Genomic DNA, 17,628 nt, shown 5'->3' on the forward strand with positions numbered 1-17,628 from the left:
GGTTTCTCCCCGTTTTTCAAAGTCGCTAAACGCGACCAGAGGGCAGAGGCGAAGCCGGTAACCTAGGAGTCCTGGCTCCGCCCCCTTCGCGTTTGGCCTTGCCTGCTCCTCCCACCACCACTTCGCTCAGAGGCGGCTACTGGCTCAAGAGGACGACAGAAGCCAGTCTCTGATGCCCACCGCATTCTCCAGCTTCAGGCCTCAAGCCCTGTAGCCGAGAAGGCGAGGCTTAATGTTACACCACCGGTCTGTTCCGCCTCCGTTTTGGGGTCCACCCGAAAAGCTTTCAGATCGGATCCTCGGTGAGACGGCACTCGATTGAATAGGTCTGTCTCTACAGGCCAAGGAGGCGGGTTTGGCGCCGCCACTCCAAGGCCAAAGCGAGAAAATCTTACTGCGCACGCGCAATAGACAGCCGACGGAGCCACCGATGGAGCCGTCCGGAAGGGAGCAAGAGCCCGGAGCCATCAGGTACCGAGCACCGGAGGGGCCGAGAGAGGGAAGAGGATCCTGAGGGAGGGGAGCCGAGCCGGGGCTGGGTCTGGGGGCCGCTCTTGGGAGCTGGGGCGCAGGAACATAACGGAGGCGGACTCGCAGGTAATAGTGGCCCCGGGACGCCAGTATCAACGCCCCTTTACTTGCAGGCTCCTGGACCTGCCCTGGGAAGACGTGCTGCTCCCACACGTCCTGAACCGGGTCCCGCTGCGCCAGCTGCTCCGGCTGCAGCGCGTTAGCCGGGCCTTCCGGGCGCTGGTGCAGCTTCACCTGGCCGGGCTGCGTCGCTTCGATGCCGCGCAGGTGAGCAGGGGGCTGAAGCCCCGCCCCTGCCTGGGTACAGCCCAGCCCCCAGCCCCGCAGTATGCCCTTCTGGACCCCCTTGGGCCGCCGGGGCTGCCCGGGAAGGGATCCACGCACCAAAGGGCAAGTAGTGGGTGGCGACTCAGAGGGAAAGTGGGGTCTCTCCTGGGAGAGCAGGAGGCTGCCAGAAAAGAATTCAGGGGCGCATAGGCGGCTGAGGAGTGCGGGACGGGCTGAGAGATGGGGTGCCTCCCCGCCCGCAGGTGGGTCCGCAGATCCCGCGGGCCGCATTGGCCAGGCTGCTGCGGGATGCCGAGGGGCTGCAGGAGCTGGCGCTGGCGCCGTGTCACGAATGGCTGTCAGACGAGGACCTGGTGCCGGTGCTGGCGCGGAATCCGCAGCTGCGGAGTGTGGCGCTGGGCGGCTGCGGGCAACTGAGTCGCCGGGCGCTTGGGGCGCTGGCCGAGGGCTGCCCACGCCTGCAGCGCTTGTCGCTCGCGCACTGTGACTGGGTGGACGGCCTGGCGCTGCGCGGCCTCGCTGATCGCTGCCCGGCCCTGGAGGAGCTCGATCTCACCGCCTGCCGCCAGCTCAAGGACGAGGCCATCGTGTACCTGGCGCAGAGGCGCGGCGCTGGTCTCCGCAGCCTCTCTCTGGCCGTCAACGCCAACGTGGGGGACGCCGCGGTTCAAGAGTTGGCCCGGAACTGCCCAGAACTCCAGCACCTTGACCTCACCGGCTGCCTCCGCGTCGGAAGCGACGGTGTCAGGTGCCTGGGCCTGATAGGGCGGGAGGAGGGCAGTCACTTAGCCTGTGCTGGTATGGGGCGGGCTGTAGTTGTTAAAAGGCCGGACTGAGGGTTCTGAATCTTCCTGCAAACCACAGCACCCCCATTCTGAACAGAAAGGGCCTCTAGGATTGCCTAGGCCAGAGAGCCCATAGTTTAAAAACTTTTTTCAACCAATATTTACACATTGGGAGATTTCACATAGAAAGTCGACTTCTGGCTTTTCTTCAACAAGGGGGAGATCTTGCAATCCTAGGCGGAGCTGAGGGCCAGGAACCCCTCTTAAATGAGACAGGAAGCCTCCAGCTCATTGGAAGCCAATCCAGGCGCCTCCCTTGTGTAGGGACGGAAAAAGTATGCCCCTGCCCCGAGCTGGAGGGAGACCGGGATTTTGCCGGAGCCAGTCCGAGGCTGAGTGAGCCCGGGCCCCCACCTTACCCCACCAAAGGTGTGGTGGCCTCATGTCCCTAGCCTCACCCTGCTCCTCCCTCAGGACATTGGCCGAGTACTGCCCCGCGCTGCGCTCGCTGCGGGTGCGGCACTGCCACCATGTGGCGGAGTCCAGCCTGAGCCGCTTGCGGAAGCGCGGCGTGGACATCGACGTGGAGCCGCCGCTGCACCAGGCCCTGGTGCTGCTGCAGGATATGGCGGGCTTCGCACCTTTTGTCAACCTGCAGGTCTGACCCGCCTGCCAATCGGAGCACAGCTGGACTGTGTGGCTGGGGCCTGACACTGAGCTGTAGGGAAACTGAACTGTGGGGACCTCTGGTGAGAGGCCAGTGCCCTGCCCCACCCTGGAGCTTCAAATAAAGAGCTTTTTACCCCCTCTTGCCTGGTGCTGCCCTGTTGAAGATAGGAGACTCGAGGTTGGGGAGGAAAGGTCAGACAGGCATAGTATCCCAGTCCTGAGGCAGAAATGACCAGAATGCACTCACACCTTCCTTGGGCCACCTTTACTGTGCCCATGGAGGCAGCTCCGAGAGTAGGTTAACACTATGGAGCAAAGAAGTAGAGAAGGGGGACAGGAGTTAGGGGGCCCCTGTGTAGGGGTATAGGGCTCCTGCATCCCTCTGGGATCTGAGCCTGGAAGGCTCGGGCAGAGTCCGGCGAGTGCCTCAATGGAAGCGGTACTTTCTGGCCGGCTTGAGGTTGATGTATGTGGCCTTCATCTCCTCGGCCTCAGGGTTCCGCACATCTTTGAATCGCTCCCCTTTGGTGCTCACTACCTGGTTGTCGATGTATCGGATCAGCTTCTTGGGGGCCTGTCAGGCAATCAGGCAGTGAGTGGCAGAAGCCAGGAGCCAGTCCCACCCATTCCACATCCCCAGCAACCCTTAACTCTCTCACCTCCTTGGGAGCCATGGGCCGGTGAATCTTCTGATCCTCTGCGCTATCCACCATCATGTACCTGTCAAAAACTGGCTGAGTGAAGCTCCTGTCACTCTGGGAAGACCCTCTAGGGCCCAGCCCAGCCCAGCCCAGACTCACTTCTGCAGGATGAAGGACTTCAGCTCATCCTTTTGGGGGCCTCTGAGGCGTCTGGGCAGGTCCTGCAGAGAGGGGAGGCCTGGTCTAGGCCCAAGGGCACCAGCAGGGGAAACAGATGGGGATAGGTAGGGGTTGGGGCTTAACACCAAGGTGGAATGTAGCTGAGGCTACATGGTAGAGGGTGCTGGGAGAAGATACCTGGTTGGGGCCCTCCCAGGCTGCAGGCCCCTCTTCCTTTCCCTCTACCAGCATCTGCACAGCTTCTTCCAAGTCCCCCCGAGCTTTGGCCAGCACCCACTGGGCCTGCTCCACCGAACAGGTAGGGAACACCTCCAGGAGTACATCCACCCCTGGCAGAAGCTCCTCCTCAGCACCAGTTGCCTAAGGGTACAAATGTTAACAAGAGGCAATACTCCCCCCTTTCCAGCCCCCTGGGTCCCTCATTGGTACCCTCCTCTACCAGTACCTCATCTTGGATGTCTGCAGCAGCAGCAGCAGCAGCAGCAGAAGACCTAGTCTCTTCTTTGAGCATTTCAGGCCGCTGCAGGGGCTCTGGGGAGATGGGCACCTGACCTTGGACACCAGAGCTCTGCGGTTGCAGGTTCTCTTAAAGAGGCAAAGAGAGCATCAGGTTTCCAAGGCTCTGGGGAGCAGGGAGTTGGGGGGGCGGGATTATGAATCACCCAGGTGCCCAGAGCCCCAGACTCACCTTTGTTCCTGGCATCACTCAGCTGCCCTGAGAGCTTCTGCATCATGTCCCCTATTGTGCCCCTGAAAAGATGAGGGCAGTGAGAGGATGACTCTGCCCACCCCATCATCAGCCAGCCCCTTCCTCCTCCTGGCCCTAGCCAGAACCTACCTGGGAATGTGGGCAAAGCCAGGCACATAGGCCTCCATCATCTCAGTGAAAGCATCCATATCGAAGTTCTCCTCTGATGGGCCCGAGGGGCCCAGGTCCTCCAGGACCCCAAGCACATAGGAGAAGATGACCTCATCCAAGCCACTGCAGTAAGGGAATAGGACAAGCCCTGGGTAGGACACTGGATGCCTCCAGCACCCCCACCTGTCCTGAGACTCCAGCCCTCAGCTTCATGGGGTCTATGAGCTAGACCTTTATCCTTAAGGCCAGAAAGTATAACCCCCTCCCTCAGAGCTATGGTTTCCCATCTGCCCAACAAAGGTGACAGGGACAGGATGAGAGGTAAGGCCTCTCAGCAAATCCTAGTCAGCCCTCCTGCTGTCTTTCCATCAGCCAGGACCCATAGTACTGCCCGGCAGCTCCAGCTCCAGCACTGACATGAGCCTTCCGGGGGAGTCCTCTCTACCTGAGGTCGGCCTCCGGGAGGTGCGTCTGGACAAAGGCAAGGAGGGCTGCACTGACGATCCTCTCCAGCTCCATGCTCTCTCTTCTGAAGGGACACAGACAGACAGGATGGCCAGGCCCTCTTCTGCCTGCCCCCACCCACTGGGCCTGGGGGCAGCGGCTCCTCCCTCCTGGCCTGCTGTGGAACCATCTGTTGATGCTGCCCTCTCTGTTCCCCCAAGCAGAACCATGCCCCCTCCTCCGCCCATCTCACCTCCTTCAGCCTGAGACAGGACAGGGCACTGTGTCTGGAGACAGCCTCTAGAGGAGGCGACCCCCCCACCTCTCCCCACCCCCCTACCCCATTCCCCAGCAGCAGTCCCAGACCTTCTGACAGGGTCTTGGGGTCACATGCCTCCTGGCTCAGGAATCCCATCACTGAGGGAGCCCCTTGGCCCCCAAGTCCAACCACAAGGGGCTCTATTGTCCAGCCCCTCAAGGCTCAGCCTCAGGACCAAGCACAGCCCTTCCCCCACCCAGAACAGGCCACCCACCCTCTGCACAAAGGGGCTTTTCTGGCTCTGGGGCCCAGATAGAAGGAGAAGCCTTTCATGGATTCTCTCCTCTCGCCCAGTCCCTGCCCTTCCTGCAGCTTGGGACTATCTGCACAGCACTTTCCATCCTCCTCCCCAAGGCCTGTGGAGCCCACAGATCTGGCCCTTTCCCAGCTCTCCAGCCTCCCCAGTCCCTCCTCCCTGGCTCGCTCCCGCCCCACCTTGCTGTCCCTCAGACTTGCTGAGCTTCCTCCTGTCTATGTCCTGCGGGACATCCATGGCTCATCCAGTCACTCCTCAGGGCTCCACTCAAATGTTACCTCCTCAGAGAGCCCTTCCCTGACTGACCTATGGCAAGTAAGTCTTCTCCATGCCCCTTAACCCTATATAGCACTTACTACCGTTAACATTATTTTGTGCTTATTTGCCTATTGTCTGTCTGCCCCCATAAAATGGAAGCTCCAAAGCAAGGTGGGAACGAGGGGGACACTCTGTCTTATTCATGAGTGTAACCCTAGCACCTAGAAAAATGCCCATACTGGCTAGGTGCTGAATACATACCTGTTGACATGCTCCATTCCCATCTACATGCTTTTGGCTCCCAAAAGTCTGTTTGGGAGTCGGGAGCATGTGGGTGGTAATGAACGGCTCCAGACCCATAGGTCCAAATGCCAGCTCATCATCCCACTCAGAAGGCTCAGAGGCACCACCAGTTCCACGCATCTCACACTCATGATAGACTACTGATCTGTGTACATCCCCCTCCAAACACACATCTGCTTCATCAGCTGACACCACTCACTCAGCTGCCAAAGCTGAAACCTGGGGATTACCCTTGATTTTGCCCTCTTTCACCCCTACCAGTCAATCACCAAGTCCATCAATTCTACTTCCTTCTTTCCTTCTTATCCGCATTCTACCCACTTCACCCTATCTTGAGTCTGGCTTCTGCTCCAAAATCTCCACCAAAATTTCTTCTTCTTTTTCTTTTTTTTAGACAGGGTCTGGCTCTGTCACCCAGGCTGGAGTGCAGTGGCATGATCTCAGCTCACTGCAACCTCCATCTCCCTGGCTCAAGCCATCCTCCTGCCTTAGCTTCCGGAGTAGCTGGGACTACAGGCGCGCACCACCTACTAGTTTTTTGTTGTTGTTGTTTGTTTGTTTGTTTTTTTAGTAGAGATGCAGTTTTGCCATGTTTTGAGTCCAGGGTTCGAGACCCAGGCTGGTCTCGAACTCCTGGGCTCAAAGCAATTCGCCCACCTCAGCCTCCCAAAGTGCTGGGATTACAGCCATGAGTAACCATACCCGGCCTCAAAATTTCTTAGACTGAGGTCATCAGTTACTTTTTCCAGGTTTTGGTCTAATTAGGTTGAACCATATGAGCTTGCCGATTTTGTCTGGTTCTGATCTACAAAAAAAGAGGGGGCAATTTCTCGTGGTTTCACCTTCTATTTGCCCTTTCAGAAGCTCCAACTTTGGTTTCTGAGATGCCATTCTTTCCTGGTTTCCTTCTACCTCTCTGGCCATTTCTTTGAAGGCCTTTCTCTGTCCCCTTCCCTGCTGCCCTCTAAATGTGGGAGTTCCTCACATGCAAGGCTGCCTCTCCGCACTACAGCGCTCGCTCTCTCTCTCTCTCTCTGGAAGATCTCATCTAGGCCCACATCTTTATGTACCAATGCCATGTCATCAATTCCCAAATGTCCAGTCCTCTAGTCCAGTCTCCTCTGAGCTACAGGCTTGGACATCTACCTCCCTAACCCCGCCACGTGTATGTTTTTACAGGCATCTTAGGCTTAGCGTGTCCCAAACTAATGTTCTCTCAAGTGCTTTACTCCTCCAAGGCCATCCTCAGTAAATGCATGTCCAGGCACCTGGCTGTTCCTGCCACAAATCTGGGAATTATCCTTGACACCATCCTACCCCTTGCTCTCCCTCATCCAATCAGTCACCAAGCCCTAATCATTATCTCTTGCCACATCTATTTCTCTCCATCTCTACTCCCACTCTTCTCCATCTCTTGCCTGCAAGACCTTCCTAACCCTTCTCCCCATTCCATCTTCCCGCCAACAACCTATTCTCCACACCACAGCTGTGTGATCTTTACAAAAAAAATCACATCTTTTCCTGCTTAAAATCTATCAATGCCTTCCTGCTACCCTTCAGGGAAGTCCAGAATCTTTTCATGGCTTTCCATTGCGGGCCTTACCCTGTCTATATCTCTCTCCAGCTTCACCATGCACCATACCTTCCTGGATCATTTCCCTCCCTCCACCCTGGCTTTTTTTGTTTTTGTTTGTTTGTTTTGTTTTTGAGACAGAGCCTCACTCTGTTGCCCAGGCTAGAGTGCAGTGGCGCCATCTTGGCTCACTGCAACCTCTGCCTCCTGGGTTCAAGCGATTCTCCTGCTTCAGCCTCCCGAGTAACTGGGATTACAGACATGTGCCACCACACCTGGCTAATTTTTGTATTTCTAGTAGAGATGGGGTTTCACCATGTTGGCCAGGCAGGTCTTGAACCCCTGACCTCAGGTGATCCACCTGCCTTGGCCTCCCAAAGTGCTGGGATTATAGGTGTGACAAAGCACCCGGCCCCACCCTGGCTTTCTTTCAGTTTGCCAACACTCAGACTCTTTCATGGCAAGGTAGTGTACCCTCTGAGCCTGCTGCCCCATCATCTGAGTGGGACGATGAGCTGGCATTTGGACCTATGGGTCTGGAGCCATTCATTACCACCCACATGCTCCCGACTCCCAAACAGACTTTTGGGAGTTAAAAGCATGTCGTTGGGAATGGAACATGTCAACAAGTATGTATTGAGCACCTAGCCAGCGCGGGCATTTTTCTAGGTGCTAGGGCTACACAAACTTTTCCTCTGCCTGGGCACCCTTCTGCCTCCACCCCTTCACTTACTGTCACTCTGATCTTTTGGGTCTCATTTTAAAATTCCCTTCCTTGGCTGCGCACGGTTCCTCATGCCTGTAATTCCAGCACTTTGGGATGCTGAAGCAGGAGGATCGTTTGAGCTCAGGAGTTTAAGACCAGCCTGGGCAACATATCAAGACCCCATCTCTCTTTTTGTAGAAAAATATTTTTAGGCCAGGCGCGGTGGCTCATGCCTGTAATCACAGCACTTTGGGAGGCCCGGGGGTTGGATCACGCGGTCAGGAGATCAAGACCATCTTGGCAAACACAGTGAAACCCCATCTCTACTAAAAATACAAAAATTAGCTGGGCGCCGTGGCGGGCGCCTGTAGTCCCAGCTACTCGGGAGGCTGAGGCAGGAGAATGACGTGAACCTGGGAGGCGGAGGTTGCAGTGAGCCGAGATTGCGCCACTGCACTCCAGCCTGGACAACAGAGCGAGACTTTGTCTCAAAAAAAAAAAAAAAAGAAAAAGAAAAAAAAAAGAAAAGAAAAATATTTTTAAATAAAAATAAAATAATTCCCTTCCTCAAGGGACGTCACCCCTGACCTAGAACTGGTTTGGTCCCTGCCATATTACACTCTCTATGCAGGCTGCAAGTTTTCTGACTAGCAGCACCTTTCACAGCCATAATTATTATTTGGACAATGTTTAATGTTTCTTCCAGTTGTCTCATGAAGCAGGGACTACACACTGGGCTGACATTCACCAGTGTATACTCAGCATCTCTCATGAAGTGGGCACTCAATAAACAGTTACACCCCAATTTACTTATGAAGAAATGAAGTTCAGTGTGTTTAATGACTTGCCCAGAGTCACCTGGCTTGACTGCGGTAGTCAGATTTAAATCCAGGTCACCTACTTCAGCATCTATTCTAGGGGCTACTCTGGGGAAGGGAGGATATCAAGACTTTCAAGTGGGTTGGGACAGGGCTACCTTCTATGCTCACAGTTGCCTGGTCCCCTGAGTGGTAACAGAGTTGCTCATAGCACAGGGGTCACTTTGGAAAGCAGGACTGAGAAGCCCCAGCCTACCAGGGGAATTCATACCACCTGCTCCAGAGCCCTCATGGGCCCTGAGGAAGAGCAGAACGGCTCAGCCCAGGCATACCAGATCCCATCATGCAGCTCCCTTAGGGTAGAGCCGCCTCCAGGGACCTACCTCGACCCTGGGTTACATCACCCTCGAATACTGGGCTGTCAGTTGCATAGTAGCCTCTGCTGGGACAAAGGCCCATGGCTGCTGCATGAAAGCCCAGTTTCTTTCTTTCTTTCTTTCTTTTTTTTTTTGAGACGGAGTTTTGTTCTTGTTGTCCAGGCTGGAGTGCAATGGTGTGAACCTGAGAGGGTCAAGTGATTCTCCTGCCTCAGCCTCCTGAGTAGCTGGGATTACAGGCGCCTGCCACAACGCCCAGCTAATTTTTTGCATTTTTAGTAGAGACGGGGTTTCACCATGTTGGCCAGGCTGGTCTCGAACTCCTGACCTCAGGTGATCTGCCCGCCTCGGCCTCCCAAAGTGCTGGGATTACAGGCGTGAACCACCATGTGGTGGTGACTGAAACTTGGCTGAAAGCCCAGTTTCTTTTTTTTAATTATTTTATTTATTTATTTATTTATTTTATTTTTGAGACAGAGTTTCACTCTTGTTGCCCAGGCTAGAGTGCAATGGCGCGATCTTGGCTCACTGCAGCCTCCACCTCCTGGGTTCAAGCGATTCTCCTGCCTCAGCCCTCCTGAGTAGCTGGGATTACAAGCATGTGCCACCACGCTTGGCCAATTTTGTATTTTTAGTAGAGACAGGGTTTCTCCATGTTGGTCAGGCTGGTCTCGAACTCCTGACCTCAGGTGATCTGCCCGCCTAGGCCTCCCAAAGTGCTGGGATTACAGGCGTGAGCCACCATGCCCGGCCTGAGAGCCCAGTTTCTAGGGAAGAAGCTTCTCAGGGATGTGTCTCATGCTTCTGGGTTTTTAGCCAAGGCCTGGGGGCCAGGGAATTTTTAGGAAACTCTTCACTGTCCCCAAATAAAAAGACTTGCTCCCCTAAGCTTTTCTCTAGTTTGTCTTCCAAAGGAACATCCTCCCTCCCTCCTCCTGTTCCTGGTCTACCCAAACTTCACCCAGGCTTCTAAGCTCTTTTACCCTTCCCCATCCCCGGTAGCCTTCCCCAGCACATCCTTCCTGCTCAGGGGCTCCTGAGTTGGGGAAGATCTGGTCTGCCAGATTGGTTTCCTAAGTAGCACCTAAGTTGGGGAAGATCTGGTCTGCCATAGCCCCTGAGTTGGGGAAGATCTGGTCTGCCAGATTGGTTTCCTAAGTAGCACCTAAGCAGCCAGCCTTCTCCAGGGTAAGAACATGATTTCCATGAGACATTTCAAATTCCAGATGTAGCCCACAGAACCCCATTACTTCTTGGGGGCCCCAAATTAGAGATCATTGGTTGATGGTGTCTACCAAATGTCACTGTCATCCTGTCATGAGTCCTGCCTAAATGCCTCTGATGATGGTAATATTAGCATTTATTGCCTCTGCTTATCAGGCATTGTCCTAAGCACTTTTACAAGTATTAACTTACCTAATCCTTACAATAACTCTAAAATGTAGATACTGTTATTATCCCCATTTTATTTTATTTATTTTATTTATTTATTTTTTTGAGACGGAGTCTCGCTCTACCATCCAGGCTGGAGTGCAGTGGCGCGATCTCGGCTCACTGCAACCTCCACCTCCCTGGTTCAAGCAATTCCCCTGCCTCAGCCTCCCGAGTAGCTGGGATTACAGTCGCATGCCACCATGCCTGGCTAAATTTTTTTGTATTTTTTAGTAGAGACGGGGTTTCACCATGTTGGCCAGACTGGTCTCGAACTCCTGACCTCAGGCAATCCACCCGCCTCGGCCTCCCAAAGTGCTGGGATTACAGGCATGAACCACCGCGCCCGGCAGTATTATCCGCATTTTACCTGAAAGGAAATGAAGGCACTGTAAGGTTAAGTAACTTGCCCAAGGTCACAGGGCAAGTTAATGGCAGATTTACACCCAGGCTGTCTGGCTCCAGAACCCTCACTGTTAACCAGGGCAAGTTAATGGCAGATTTACACCCAGGCTGTCTGGCTCCAGAACCCTCACTGTTAACCACCACACTACATCACCTCTCAGGATGCAAATTGTGTGGCCCCATCCTATATTCTGAATCTCCTCTCCTGCCTGGCTGGCTATATTGCCTATTTCAGAATCTTTGCTCACACCATTCTCCCAGCTCAGAGCATCTTTCCCTCTGCCTCTCCAACTCGCATTCTGCAGGACTCCCTTTCTGCAGCCAACCCTAACTGCCCCACTTTCACTGCTTCCAGCTAGCCTGGGAGCTTCCCAAGGGCAGCACAGGCCTGGACCCTGCAGATGCTAGATAGAGACACTGTGGACAAATTTAAGTGAGAGTAGGGTAAGAAGTACTATGCTGCTCCCTTGGGGTGGGGAGGTGCTTAAAGTGGAGGGAGAGCAGGCCATGTGGGAGGAGGAATCCTGGGAGCTAGTGTGAAAGGAGTCCTAGCGAACTTCTCAGGGAGGCAGCAAGGGGTCTAGCATGGAGGTCTTCACTGCTTCTCCCAGCCCCTGTGAAGCCCGGTTCCTGAGGCCCTGGACCCATAACGCAGGCCCCAGAGAATATCATTGTCCTCTGATACCCAAGTCAGACCTTAGAGGCACCAAGGGCATTGAGGGGAACAAGGGATCCCTGCATCCAAAGTCAGGCGGGAGCACAAACAGGGAGGGCGAGCACAGGAAGTGGGACCGCGATGATGGACGACCCCTGAAGCAGCAGCTCCCTAAACCCGCTAGCGGGACACCCGTAAGCGTCCAGAATAGTGGGCCCGAGGGCACAGGGATGCGGCTGTGGCCTTGGAGGACACATGACGAGGCAGGCCTGGAGCAAACTGGATGTGGCTTGATACAGGCCACGGCGAGAATCAGAGATGGGGGTCCGACGGGCCCTGGGGGTGTACCGTGGGGGAACACATCGGACGGGTACCCTGGGTCAGCGCTCTCCGCGACTCTCCTAGCCCTGGGCCGGGGGCAGGAGGGGAAATCACCTGCTCCGTCGGGCGCCGCCGGCGACTTGTCCCGCGCGGTGCAGCTCTCATCCCCCAGCCAGCCCCACCAACGAGATCAAAGGCGGGGCCCAGAGCGGTTCCCTTCCAGAGGCGCCGTGGCGGCCATGTTTGAGAAGGGCAAGGTGCCCACAACAGGGTGGAGCTTCTGCTCTAATTCTCAAACGACCCAGGGCTATGGACGGGCTCCCGTGGCGGCCAGTTTTGTTGCGCGTAGGGAGTCGTTAGGCATGAAGGTCTTGAGAGGGGGTGGAGTCGAAGTGGGTAGGACTGCATCCCCGTCTTGTTCCTTCTCATCCGTCAGAGACCCGAAACCTTTCTCTTTCTTTGTCTCTCTCTTTCTCTCGTCTCTCTCGCACACACTTTTTTTTTCTTTTCTTCTTCTTTTTTTTTTGGGAGGGAGCCTCGCACTGTCGCCCGGGCTGGAGTGCACTGCAACCTCCGCCTCCCGGGTTCAAGAGATTCTCCTGCCTCAGCCTCCCGAGTAGCTGGGATTACGGGCGTGGGCCACCACGCCCAGATAATTTATTGTATTTTTGGTAGAAACGGGGTTTCACCATGTTGGCCTGCCTGGTCTCGTACTCCTGACCTCGTGATTCGCCTGCCTCGGCCTCCCAAAGTGCTGGGATTACAGGCATGAGCCACCGCGCCTGGCCGCTTTTCTTTTCTTCTTTCTTTATTTTCCTTTCTTTCCCTCCCTTCCTTCCTTCTCTTTCTTTTTTTTTTTTTCTTGCTGTTACAGCCCCAGGCTGGAGTGCAGGTACACGAGTGCGAACGTGGCTCACTGCAGCCTCGACCTCCTGGGTTCAAGTGATCCTCCCATCTCAGCCTCCGGAGTAGCTGGAACCACAGGCGCATGCCACCACGCCCAGCTAATTTTTTTTTTTTTTTTTTTGTAGAAACGGGGTTTTTGCCACGTGGCCCAGGCTGGTCTCTTAGGTGCTGACTTCCCCACCCTGTCTGTACCTTTTGCATTCCCTTAACAGCAATGTCTCCCCCAGAATGGGGTGAGCTACAGGTCTGTTTCTCCGGAGGGTGGAGCCTGGGATTTTGGACGTGGTCTGGGAGAGGTGGGGTGGTAGCAGGTGCCAGGATGAGGATCCACCTGAGCCCTGTCATGGACAGCCTGTAGACCATGCCTACCCCCCGGGGCCTTCATCCCCCATGTTGGCAGGGCTGCTTGTCTAGGACAGGAGAACTGAACTGCAGGGCCCAACAAGACCTCAGCTTCCTCTTTCTGTTCCTGCTGCCACAGATTCCCGGTGCTGCCCTGTGGGGAAGCCCCACAGCCCTCCCCTCTTGGGAACCGTGAAATGGGTCACAAGGGGAAGAGTCCCCTTCAAGGATAAAATTTCCCATCCCCCATCAGCAGGGATGAGCCCTTTTTAGTGCTAGTTCCCTTGTGGGGTGCTGGGGACCCGGAAGCTGTCCCTGCCCTTAGGAAGCTCACAGTCCAAGAGAGAAGTCCCATCTTTCCTCTCCCCTAGGGACTAAGGCAGTGCCAAGATACTATGCTGCCGTGGCTCACACCTGTAATTCTAGCACTTTGCAAGGCTGAGGTGGGAGGATCGCTTGAGCCCAGGAATTTGAGACCAGCCTGGGCAACATGGCGAAACCTCGTCTCTATAAAAAATTTAAAAAATAAAAAATTATCTGGGCATGGTGACACACGCCAGCAGTCCCAGCTACTCCAGAGACTGAGGTGGGAGGATCATTTGAGCCCCAGAGGTCAAGGCTGCAGTAAGCCGTGATTGTGCTACTGCACTCCAGCCTGAGTGACAAAGCAAGACCATGTCTCAAAAAAAAAAAAAAAAAAGAAGAAGAAAAGAAGGAGAAGGAAGAAGAAACTATGGAGAAAACGGGATGACTGCTTATTGCTTTCTCTTCCACCTCTGGTCCTCACAACAGGCTCCTTCCTCTTCTGGCCTCAGAGACAGCAAGATGTTGGCTGCTTGGGGGAGGTAGCAGGGAAGGAAGGGGCACATTCGGCGTAGCTTTGCCCATAAAAACACTGCCACTCCAGCCTGGTGATACTAGGGTTAATGAGGGGTGGGGTGACAGTGACTTTGAACTCTGGCCAGGCAGGCCCCTAGGAAGGGGGTGATGGGCAGCCCACAGCCCCAGGCCTTTGCCTGTCCTCCAGAGACCAGCCATCCCTTTCCTCCCCCGTCCCCTTTCCTGCTTCCCCCTGTCCATTGCACAATACTGATGACTCTTCTCTCCCTACCACCCTCCATTCCCGGAACTTTCAAGTTTCCTCAGTAGAGCTGCCCTGAGTTCTGGCCCAAGACCCCTGCAAGCCATCTCTGACTGTTTGCCTTCCCCTCTCCCCTATCCCGTTTGTTGGATGGCAGCTGCATGTGACTAGGTATCAGAAAGAACTTCCTGAGCTTTCAAGGGAGGAGGATGGAAAAGACTTCTTAGGGGGAGTCCCTCCTTTCCCAACTCAAACTCTGGGGAGTCCCAGCTCTGTGCCCCAGGAGTCAAGTTCTGGGGGGTCGAGGACAGAAGGTGGACTGAGGAGAGGGACCCCCACAGACACAAGGACACACATACTGTAAGGCAGGGGCTCCCGGGATCCCTGCCCTGAGGGATTCTGAAGCTGGCCGGAACTTCAGCCCTGATTTTCTTTCCCCTCAGGTCTCAGTCTCTCCCTCCCCAAAATGGGAACAGACTCCCCACTGCCCTTTGGTGCTGCTTGAACCCACACAGAGCTAAAGGAGGCAGAGGGATGCCTCTTCACCGCCATTCCTTCCAGTGAATTTTGCAGCTGGTGTTTGGGTGCCTGGATCGCCTTAGCTGGTGGGAAAAGCTAGAAACCTACGCTGAAGCTTCCCCTAGCACATCCATTCCCCATCATCCTGCTTCAAAATGAGAAACCGGACTTGAGTTTGGCATAAAGGGCAGATTTTTCAGGCAGAGTAGAGAGAGAATCCAGCGGGCTGGTCTCAAGGGGTGGGAAGAACTCAGTTAGAGACCAAGGTGAAGAAGGGGAGGCTTCAAAGAATGGCGGGGGCGGGGTCCCGCTCTGGCTTGAGGTTAGAAAGGGCTCTCTGGGCAGGGTTCCTGGCCCTCCCACACCTTCCTCCTTTCTCAGAAGAGCCAGCATGGGGCGGGGGCGGGAGGCGGCTGGGGCGGGGGTGGGGGCCTTATTTAAGGAGCACCGGCTGAGAACATCGTTGCAGATCCAGCCCCAGGAGCCAGAGAGAGGAGGTTTCGTGGGTAAGTGGCGGTCCCTTTCTCTGGATTCAAGCAGGGGTCGGGATGGGGTGCCCCTGAGGCGCAGGCTTGGCTTTCCCTCTCTGGGATAGGCTGCAGCTTTGCCATGTGAGTGAGGGGAGCACCCAGCCCTGGGCTGAACTCTCCAGAAAATGAAAGTGTGCTTCAGGGAACTCTTTCTCCTCCACTCACTATCCCAGGTACTTCAAACCTTTATTCAGGGTTTTGGGGAGATTTCTGGGGAGCTAGGACTCCTGGGCTGGGCTCCTATCTTGGGGATCCATATCTTGGGGACTCCCTTTAGCTCAGAAAGCCCCTTGGTTTGCAGAGAGATGCCCTTCTCAGTGTGCGTGTTCTGGCTCTTTCCCCAGCCCCACACCCCTCCAAGCCCCACATCAGGCCCCACCAGGAACACATCTGGGCAGGAAGCGACAGGACTGAGTATGCAGTACCCAGGCCTGGGGATGGATCCCTGCCAAGGCCCTGAGCCCCCTCCCCTCTTAACCTACTCCAATTCCTGTTGGAATTTATAGTACTCCTGTCCATTTTCTTAGCTGTGGGTCCCCATTTTCAGCTCCAAGCTCAGACCCTCCCTGGAATAGGAGTTCTCTTGGTATCACAGGTTCCTTATGTGACCATCCTGGGCCTCAACTTACTCATCCTGGGAATGGGAGACAATTCACAGAAGAGAACATGCAAGAGCAGCGTCCAGGCTGAAAGAACTTTGGCCACCTGGCACTGAGAACTGAATTCCATAGGCTGTGAGCTCTAGCAAATGCCCTGTGGACTCAGTTCTGGTGCCCGGCAGTGCTACAACATCAATGCCAAGGCCGTGGGGCAGCTGATGGTTTGGGCTCCCAACTTCCCCGCCAGGTGCTTCTGCAGGCCCACATCTTGCCCACTGGCCAAACCTTTAAATAACTTTGACCCGGGCTACTCTTATGCTCAAAGATGTCAGGGGCTCTCCCAAATCTCTTTACCCTGCCAGAAAGTCTTCTATAGTACGGCCTCCACTTAGCTTTCATGCCTGATCTTCCATCGCATCCTGCTCATAACCTGCCACTAGTGAACCCCTGCTGCTCTGGCTCCACACTTCTCATGCTGGTCCTTCCTCAGTGCTTCTGGGAACACCTCTTGCCTGTCACTGTCTGTTGGAATCCTGGACATTCTTCAAAGCCTCTCTCGGATGCCTCTTCTTTTTTCCTTTTTGTTTATTTTTTTTGGGATGGAATCTCGTTCTGCGGCTCAGGCTGGAGTGCAGTGGCGCAACATCAGCTCACTGCAACCTCCATCTCCCAGGTTTAAGTGATTCTCCTGCCTCAGCCTCCCCGAGCAGCTGGGACTACAGGCATGTGCCAACACACCTGGCTAATTTTTTTTTTTTTTTTTTTTTTTTGAGACGGAGTCCTGTTCTGTCGCCCAGGCTGGAGTGTAGTGGTGCAATCTCGGCTCACTGCAACCTCTGCTTCCCGGGTTCAAGTGATTCTCCTGTCTCAGCCTCCCAAGTAGCTGGGATTATAGGCGCACACCACCACACCTGGCTGATTTTTTATTTTTAGTAGAGATGGGGTTTCACCATGTTGGCCAGGCTGCTCTTGAACTCCTGACCTCAGGTGATCCGCCTGCCTTGGCCCTCCAAAGTGCTGGGATTACAGGTGTGAGCCACTGTGCCCAGCCAGATGCCTTTTCCAAGAAGCCTCTCTCAACTCCCCAACAGTGCATATGATCTCTTATAGATCCTCCACACCCCTCTTCATGAGCCCTGTAGGGTCTAGTCCAGTGTCCAGCATATAGTAGCTGTTCAATAAATATTCCTTGCATTTTTGTTGAGTTTGTCTCGTGTATGAAGAGACAGTTTGACCTACAGGTTAAGACTGCGATCAGTTAGCCAGGCATGGTGGTGCGTGCCTATAGTCTCAGTTACTCAGGAGGCTGAGATGGGAGGATGGCTTGAGCCTGAGAGGCAGAGGTGGCAGTGAGCCAAGATCAAACCACTGCACTCCAGCCTGGGCCACAGAGCAACACCCTGTCTCTCTCTCAAAAAGAAAAAAAAAAAAAAAAAGAAAGAAAGAAAAGAAAAAAAAAGATAAGAAAATTACAGTCAAATTTCCCAGGGACATTCTTGGGGTATAGCCTTGGGTAAGTTGTTAATATCAATGGCCCTCAGTTTTCTCATCTGCAAATGGGAATGATAATTGCATCCATGGGATATAATTATATCCACATCAAGGTTTTGTGAAGATTAAATTAAATGTGTTGATGGTTTCTGTTCAGGGCTTTAATGTGGTGCCTGGCATAGAGCAAGTTCTCATAAGTGTGTGATGTTATGATTCCTATTTTATCCCTTGAGTAGAATGTGAGCCAGACAAAGGTAAGGTCATTGCGGGGTGGAGGAGGGCTTGAAATTGGTCAGTCAGGGCTTATTGACTGAGGGGGTCCTGACAAAATGGATTGGGCG

The 17,628-nt window shown here is 54.5% G+C and overlaps 2 protein-coding genes across 2 annotated transcripts; one reads left to right on the plus strand and one right to left on the minus strand.

The window, feature by feature from the left end:
* The first annotated feature begins 18 nt into the window (after positions 1-18).
* FBXL15 (F-box and leucine rich repeat protein 15) lies at positions 19-2,415 on the plus strand. Its single transcript, XM_054436786.2, has 4 exons — positions 19-471; positions 645-798; positions 1,062-1,567; positions 2,079-2,415. Exons 1-4 carry the CDS (start codon positions 431-433, stop codon positions 2,266-2,268), a joined length of 891 nt encoding a protein of 296 aa, XP_054292761.1. The 5' UTR covers positions 19-430; the 3' UTR covers positions 2,269-2,415.
* Positions 2,416-2,523: 108 nt separating this feature from the next.
* CUEDC2 (CUE domain containing 2) lies at positions 2,524-12,389 on the minus strand. Its single transcript, XM_054436789.2, has 9 exons — positions 11,934-12,389; positions 4,399-4,482; positions 3,933-4,076; positions 3,783-3,844; positions 3,540-3,679; positions 3,272-3,454; positions 3,074-3,135; positions 2,933-2,993; positions 2,524-2,847 (listed from the first exon to the last, which is right to left on the minus strand). The coding sequence occupies exons 2-9, from the start codon at positions 4,470-4,472 to the stop codon at positions 2,701-2,703; spliced, it is 873 nt and encodes a 290-aa protein (XP_054292764.1). The 5' UTR covers positions 4,473-4,482; positions 11,934-12,389; the 3' UTR covers positions 2,524-2,700.
* Positions 12,390-17,628: the final 5,239 nt, after the last annotated feature.

The sequence above is a fragment of the Pongo pygmaeus genome, chromosome 8 (genome assembly GCF_028885625.2).
Source record: "Pongo pygmaeus isolate AG05252 chromosome 8, NHGRI_mPonPyg2-v2.0_pri, whole genome shotgun sequence".
In the NCBI taxonomy this organism is placed as follows: domain Eukaryota; kingdom Metazoa; phylum Chordata; class Mammalia; order Primates; family Hominidae; genus Pongo; species Pongo pygmaeus.